Here is an 8157-nt window from a genome sequence, read left to right as displayed (position 1 = left end):
TGTTGTTAGAATGTTAGGTGTTGGTAATAAAGCTGAGTATGGGTAGTCTGGTAATTTGGTGTTTTGAATTCTAGATTTATAAATTGGGAATTTATTTTATTTTATTTTTTTTGAATTCATTAGGAAATTTATTGTGCTGTGAATATAAATGGCATCTACAGTTTTTTCTTTCTTTTATTTTTTTTTATTTCCCGATATGGGCAAAAAGGTCATGTGATTGCTCTACATTTCTGGTAGAAATTTTGAATTATTTACTGTTTTGTGCCTTAAATTGAGCATAGAAGATTCCGTAACTTCACCATTTTCTTACAGGAAAAAGAAAAGCTTCCATGTTTCTTATGAAGAGTGAAGAAAAGTTTCTGTGTTCATTGGCTGAAATGTTGGGGGGAAAAAAAAAAGACTGAGTCGGTAAGAGATAGAGCGTTGAGACTTTTCATGGGGGGTTAGCCACATCTGCAACCAACCAACCATATCTCACATGAGCAGCATCATTTTTATTTATGAAAAACTAGATTACATTTGAATGAGGAATTTGAAAGCTTCTAAAGTTGAGTGTTTGAGGACCACTTCATCAAGTAGTCATTTCAAGGAATTGTTTATTATTTTTAAAATATTCATGTAAAAACTTTTAATTTCAAACTTCTCCAACTAAGTATTACTATAATTTTAAAATCTGATAAGGGGGAATTGACTTGAGAAAAGGCACAAGTTAATCTCATTTTTTAAAACACAAAAATAATTCAAAACAATGTTATTTTGAAAAAATAAAAAATCAACAGGTTTTTTATTCAAGTTTTTTACCATATTAGGTCGGATCAATCATTCCTTTATTTTTTCTTAAACTCATACTGGTTCAGGCCCAGGATCCCAAGTCAATCTATCGGGCCGGGTTTTATAACTAAGGTTATTATACAATTATTAATTCAACACTGCATATAAATTAAAGTAAATAAAAATGATATCTAATTGTTTGTTTTAAATATGTAAGTTAAAAAATAATACATATTAAAGGTAAAATATTTTTTTATATTTAATTTTGTCTCTTCCTCCACCAAACAAACAGGATATAGAGATAGTCATTATATCTTGTATACCACAACCAAATACAATTTTATCTTCGTGTCCTATTGTATCTTGTCTCATTTGTCTCAATCTCTTATGTCTCGGGATATTAACTAAACGTTGAGCATCTATTTAGTTATTTTTTTATTTTACAAATAATTAAAAAAACAAGCTATTTAGTTATTTTTCAATTTCTAAAATTTTAAAAATATATATTTTTTCATTTTAAAAAATGTGTTCTTTTAGTTTTCTACTAGTTTTCTGGCTAGCGCAAAATGATGAGTCGTATAAGTTTTTTTTATGATGTAAAGAAAATATTCATGATGCAAGAAACTATTTGGTATTGTTATTAAACCAGATCCAATGGGTTAACCTTGAATTCTCCCGACTCGACTCTTTGTCTAATCCGTGTTTCAAATTAAGCTATGTGAAAGTTGTCCCGACGTGACCCAGTCGACTTGGTGGGTCCCAAAACAACTCGAACAACAAGTAAAAAAATATGGTTTGGCTTTGAAAAAAAATTAAGATGACATAATTTATTTCAGTATGGAGGCGGCAACAAATAAGATCGATCTGGACTTAATCCACCAAACTCGTAACCTAGATCATAGACTCCAATGAGTTTAACAACTTTGTTTTTTAAATTAATTTTTACTTGATGATATGATTAAAAAAAAATGCTTGCAAATTGAGTACCAACCAAATATTAATATTTATTTGAGACTGCAATAACATCATAGAAAGCAAATCAAAATAAATTTTGAAGGCCAATTCAAAATCAACTAAATGATGAAGGACGAAATACATAAAAAAATTCAAAATGTATTTAATCGAAAGAAAAGATAAAAAAAAACTATTTGACATTGTTACTAAAACCGACCTAGCAAATCAATCTTAAAACCTCTTGATCTGACTCCTTACCTAGCCCGGGTTTATAATTAACTAGTATAGGAGTTTCCACTACATGACCCACTCATTTCAAGATGTCGTTTTTTTTTTCAAATATTGAGACGATGATATATTAGATTGATATGAGTTTCGTGGCTTAACTCTCTAAACTCGTAACCCAGATCATGAACTCGATTAGGTTTAAAAACTTTATTTTTTATTTAATGATACGATAACAAATATAAACACTTGCAAAATTAAATACAATCAAATATCAAGATATTTATTTGAGACTAAAATAACTTTATAGAAACAAACTTAAATGAATTATGACAACCAATTAAAAATCAATAAAATATTGAAGGTTAAGAATAAATAAAAAGGAAAAGAAACACTCAATCAAAAGAAGAAAGAATTAGAAAATAGTTTTTTTAAGATAAAATTTATATAAAAAATGAAAAATAAAAAAAAAATCATCCCTTTAATTGTTTATATGAAAGGAGGGAATTGGAAAAACCCCAACTTTTTTTAGTATAGTAATAACCAGACGTGGGCCCATGCTACACTATGGGTCCATATTTTTGTTTCACGTAAAAAATAATGTTTGGGCGTCGTACTCGTGTTTCGATGAAAGAAGAAAAATTAATTACTCGGGTTATAGGCCCGGGATGGTCTAATATGTTAGTTTTATTTTAATTAAAGAAAATAAAACAATGATAGTAAACACATAAAAAGTAAAAAAACAAAAAAGTGTTCAAGACAACGTGCAAGAAAAAACCTTGGAATGATGAAATTGGATAAAACATGGGGTAAAAACTCAGCTTGAGTCAACTCGAAGAAGTATGATAAACATATAACCCAAGTAATAAGTGTCGACTCAACTTGAGTTAACCCGGCAAACTCATGACCTAAGTCATGAGATCTAGATAACCTAATAGAAAAGAAACTGAAGGAAACTATAAAACCAATCTTTTTTTAAAAAAAAAAAAACAATGTCGAAGGATAAAATCAGAAGAGAAAATAAACAAAAAAGGATATTAGACCAAAACACTGTAGATGAAAAAAACGTGAAACTCAATCTCTAACAAATCAAACATTAAATGATGAAATTGAAAAAAAAATAAACAAAAGGATCAAAAACCAAAAAGATCAATTAAAAGAACGAGGATAAAAATAAAAATAGAAAATATTTGTTTATGAGACGGCGCGTGGTGGGAAACTATTTTAATTCCAGAAAGTTGTTTGGGTGACACGTGCAACACCATCAAGTAACCAAACCTGCCTTTTTATCGTGTGCTTAGAAGCGTCATTGTGTCCTCTTCCTTATAAGGTGGCGAATAATGGTCGGTTTGTTGCTGGAGGTCTCTTTTTTTCTTTCTTATTTTCTCTTTTTTAGAGAAAGTTTTAAGTTTTTTATTGTTTATTTTCACCCTTGGTTCTATTATAAAAGTTTTAAATGTTTTCAATTTGGTCATTGAATTATAATTTGTTATTTTTTTTTAATTGAATCCTTATTCTTTTGATTTATGATTTTTTTCGCTAACTCTTTTATTAAAGTTTGATGGTTTTCAATTTCATCCTTCAATCAAATTATTTTCAATTTATCCCTTATTCTTTTGATTTAATTTTTCTTTTATTAAAGTTTATTTTTTAAAACTAACCCTCCATTTTATTTTTTTATGCCCTTCAATTTATTTTTTTTATTTCAATTCTCAGTCTCATTTTTTTAATCATAATTTGTGTGGTTTTTTTTTTTCTGGTTTTATCTTTTGGCCTTCGAAGATTTTGTGGTTTTTTTTAATTTATTCTCTATCGATCGATTTATCCTATTCATCTTATTCTCATGGCCTTGGCCGTGATTTTTGCAATCTTTTTTTTAATATATTTTTTAATAATTTTTTTTGTATTTAGTTTTTGAATAATTCTTTTTATTTTATATAGTTGAACTTTATTTTATAAAAAATATTTATTCTTAAATAATATTTATTATATATTTGACGTTGCATGTTTTTTTTTTTATTCAATCAGTTCTGTATTTGTTTTTATTTTTATTATTTTTTTATTTTAATAAACAAAATTATTGTTAAATTATCAATTTATTTAATTAGATAATTTCATGAGTTTTTTAATATTTTTTAATTTATTTTAAAAAAATAAAATGCATATCTAACTTTTTTTTAAAAACAATTACGACATGCTAGTCAAATATGTTGACTATATGTGTGTTTGTGTGTAATATGAAAGTTGAACACGGCAGTCACCCACTTGATATTAACATGAATATCAAATTGAAGAGACAAAACCAACCTTGGACCTAAGGGAAGGGTTGTTTTGACTTTTGTTTAAGGGACAAAATAATAATCGTGTTGCAAAATAAACCCCATTCCTACCCAATTCCCTCTTTGTTTATTTGTTATTTCTTATAAAAATAAAATCCCAAATTTTTTTCCAAGCCCTCAAGTTCACTACAAACCTGACAGCAAAGGACTTTATTATCAAATGAATAGGTCGCATTGTATCAACAATTCACCGCCACGGGCTTGCCTCCATGAGAGTACCATTTAGTGATAGAACTGAAATTTCTAAGTTATCTCCAGACTCTGCTTTGTCATTGCCACAACTCACGGACATAATAGTTGTTGCAATAATTGCGTTTAAGCATGCCACAGACACAGAGGCTGAATTTTATTTCTAGATAACACATGTTAACCGTAAAAGGAACCAAAAAGAGACTCCGGGCAGGTAGGGTGGCACAAAACACCTTATAAGCAAAACTAGTAATGCAAAAATATTTAAAATCCAGTTGGGAGGGAATTAAACTTCCTCATGAACACAACAGAAAGCCAAAAGCCTAAACGACCATCATAACCCTGATGACATTACAAAGCTCATAATTTCCGTTTCGTTTTATTTTGATTCAGCCTCGTAGTCAAACATAGACACAAAAACAACACCTCCAAGCCGGCGCGTCGAAAGTAGACAGCAACTCCCCCATCATGCTGCAACTTTAGGAAGAAACAGATGCAATGTAGCAAATCAAGTCGACCACACGAGTGCTGCAAGTTAACAAGGGAGAGATGGATTACATGGCTATTATGAATGCATAAAAGATATGTTCTGTCGAGCAAAGAACAAAATGCGCACAACTCGAGCAGGCGATCCCTTGAACCTCTCCAATCAAAGGAAGCAACATATATCAACCACAAATCTAGGAAATAAAAGAGAGCAAGATTGAAATTTACCTGTATCCCCACTCATTGTCATACCATGCAACGAGCTTCACATAGTTGTCATTCAAAGCAATTCCAGCTTTGGCATCGAAGATACTTGACCTTTAAACATCAAACAGACAGTATTTGGTCAAATTCCAAATTTGACACGTCCACTTCATCAAAGCAAAGAAAGACAACGTTGAAATGTCCTAGGATTTAGATCAATTCTTACCTACAGTCACCAATGAAGTCAGATGAAACCAAATCTTCATCGGTGTAGCCTAAGATTCCCTTCATCTTTCCCTCAGACTCTTCCCTGTTAAAAAAATAAACAGAGTTTTAAGACTGGGAAAACACATTCATCCAAAGCCGTATGAGAGAATAAATCACTGTACAGTTTGAACAATTTCATTTAACACCTTGATCTCCAATTCTTGTGTACACAAAAGAATAACCAAACATACAGTAGAAAATAGTATTTAGCCTATATATTCTAGACCAAACTAATTGCACTCACTTGATAGCGGCTTTAATTTCATCATATTTAGCTGACTTCTCAAGTCTTACTGTCAGGTCCACAACAGAGACATCAACGGTAGGAACACGGAAAGCCATTCCTGTTAGCTTGCCATTCAGAGCAGGTAGCACCTTCCCAACAGCCTGAAACGAGAAGAAAAGGATAATACATATGTCAAGACAAATGAAAGCAAAGCTTTTCAAAGAAACTACACCACAAATCTGCATAGAACTCCAAATGGTTCTTACCTTTGCAGCTCCAGTGCTGCTAGGAATGATGTTGAATGAAGCAGCTCTTCCACCTCTCCAGTCCTTTGAAGAGGGTCCATCAACAGTTTTCTGGGTAGCTGGGTCAAGATCAGAAAAGGCATAGTAAGCACAATGTACCCACTTCCATTACCTACCAGATGATTTTTTTTTTTTGAAAAAGCCATACCAGTGATAGAGTGCACAGTGGTCATAAGTCCCTCAACAATGCCAAATCTGTCATGAATGACCTGTAATTTTGACAAGTCAGTACAAGGAAACAATAGTTTCCAAAACACCTGCCATGGCGAAGAAGACAATAACAATACCTTAGCAAGGGGAGCAAGGCAGTTGGTGGTGCAGCTAGCATTGGATATAATGTTAAGATCTGGAGTGTAACTCTTCTCATTAACTCCCATAACAAACATAGGAGCATCCTTGCTGGGGGCTGAGATGATGACTTTCTTAGCTCCACCCTGTTAACCAAAATCAACCCTCTTAAATAAGACAATAAAAAACACTGCACACTTAGAAGCACACAGCACATCCTAGCAGGCTAAATTTAATGCACATCCAGTTTGCACCAATCACCATAGACAGAACTCTCCTTATTGAAAACTCCAAATATCAATAATGCAATTATACAGATGATTACTGACCATGGCATCAACCGACTTCAATAAGACAATCCAACAAGCACATAGAGGCATATCCAAACCAATGCAGACTCAATTGCAAAAGGCATATAATCAGTAAGAAAGGTGACTCTAAACATGAAAAGTAAAAATAGCACAAAAATACTTGCCTCGCAGAAAAAAGTCATTTCTTAAACTATCATGATTCAGACCACCCAAAATGACACTTCAAAGCTTATTTTAGTAAGATTTCCATGTGCATCAAATACAAGAGCCCGCAAAACTAATACACTAAAACCTACTCAAATCCAAGATACGAACATTAATTAAAAGTAAAAAAAATACACAAGAACTATAAAAAGGCATCCCGTCAAGTATAAACAAAAACAAATACTCGAAAAAACCAGGGAAATATACCTTCAAGTGAGCAGCAGCCTTTTCCTTGTCAGTGAAAACTCCAGTTGATTCCACAATATACTCAGCTCCGGTCTCACCCCATGGGATCTCCTCTGGGTTCCTACATATTGATTTCAAAAGGGGGCGACACATCAACTTCTCCAATCACTATAACACTACACTGAACTTTTAGTAATTAAACCGCAGAAAAACAACCCGAAAATCGAAAATTTCGACCAGTACATAAACAGAAAAAAGAGAGAAGAAAATCATACCTGGAACCAAAAACAGTGACAGGTCTCTCTCCAAAGAGAAGTGTCTTAGAATCCTTAACCTTAAGCTCATGATGTTTCCATGGACCATGAACTGTATCATACTTAAACATGTATGTCTACAAACAACAAAACAAATATCAGATCCAAAAACACAAACACACAAAAAAACCCGATATATTAAGAAAATGAACGGTTGTACCATGTATTCAGTGGTAATGAAAGGATCATTAACAGCAACAAGTTCAACATCATCTCTCTGTAGAGCTACTCTAGCTACCAGCCTTCCGATTCTTCCAAATCCTGAATTTTCCAATCTAGTCAGATCAGATCAGATTCAAATTCAAAACATAACTAATTTTAACCAAATCAGATCTATTACCGTTGATTCCAATCTTGATCTTTCCTGAGCATCAACAAAAAAAAAAAACAAAAAAAAAAGAAAGGAAAATCAGATCTGAAGATCATCGTAGAACAAAGTGGAAGTCTAGAAAGACGACGATGAAACGACATAACACAGTAACACTTACCCATGATTCACAGAGATAAACAGTAGGAGTAAAAGCAGGAAGCAGTGGAGAGATTAGTGAGGATAGAAGTGAAAATTTAGTGCTGTGGATATTTAAAGGAAGCCAACCAGAAGTACAGCGTCTTCTCTGTGTTTTTTAAAATATATTAAAATATTTTTTAAAAAACAATTTATTTTTGATATACATCAAAATAATATAAAAAAATTAATTTAAAATATAAAAACTTAAATTTTTATAAAATTATTTTTTAACTCCGAAAAAAAAGATTTATTTGCTTAATTTTTTTATTTAAAATTAAAAATTTTAAAATATTTTTTTATAATTTTGATTGTTGATGTTAAAAATAAATTTTAAAAAATAAAATAATATATTTTTATACAAAAAATACTTTAAAATATAA

At 31.3% G+C, this 8157-nt stretch overlaps 1 protein-coding gene across 2 annotated transcripts; it reads right to left on the bottom strand.

The window, feature by feature from the left end:
- Positions 1 to 4698: 4698 nt before the first annotated feature.
- Positions 4699 to 7901, bottom strand: LOC7454689 (glyceraldehyde-3-phosphate dehydrogenase 2, cytosolic). 2 transcript variants are annotated; one of them, XM_002321643.4, is made up of 12 exons: positions 7758 to 7901; positions 7610 to 7633; positions 7430 to 7530; positions 7231 to 7346; positions 6977 to 7076; positions 6254 to 6400; positions 6115 to 6175; positions 5928 to 6025; positions 5680 to 5822; positions 5395 to 5478; positions 5193 to 5282; positions 4699 to 5006 (listed from the first exon to the last, which is right to left on the bottom strand). In XM_002321643.4, the coding sequence occupies exons 1-12, from the start codon at positions 7759 to 7761 to the stop codon at positions 4958 to 4960; spliced, it is 1017 nt and encodes a 338-aa protein (XP_002321679.1). In that variant the 5' UTR covers positions 7762 to 7901; the 3' UTR covers positions 4699 to 4957. The 2 variants fall into 2 exon arrangements, with proteins under 2 accessions (XP_002321679.1, XP_052303596.1); XM_052447636.1 differs by lacking the exon at positions 7610 to 7633 and having other exon boundaries at positions 7430 to 7544; positions 7746 to 7855.
- Positions 7902 to 8157: the final 256 nt, after the last annotated feature.

Source organism: Populus trichocarpa, chromosome 15 (genome assembly GCF_000002775.5).
Source record: "Populus trichocarpa isolate Nisqually-1 chromosome 15, P.trichocarpa_v4.1, whole genome shotgun sequence".
Classification (NCBI taxonomy): Eukaryota; Viridiplantae; Streptophyta; class Magnoliopsida; order Malpighiales; family Salicaceae; genus Populus; species Populus trichocarpa.
Note: the sequence above shows the minus strand (reverse complement) of the source record. Positions and strands in the feature narration are given on the sequence as shown.

Excerpts from the sequence above, each read along its gene's own strand:
- LOC7454689 (XM_002321643.4), bottom strand. Across the intron at positions 7,077-7,230 it reads GTCACTGTTTTTGGTTCCAG|GAACCCAGAGGAGATCCCAT; the intron begins GTATGATTTTCT and ends ATCAATATGTAG. Across the intron at positions 6,026-6,114 it reads CACTGTGCACTCTATCACTG|CTACCCAGAAAACTGTTGAT; the intron begins GTATGGCTTTTT and ends ATCTTGACCCAG.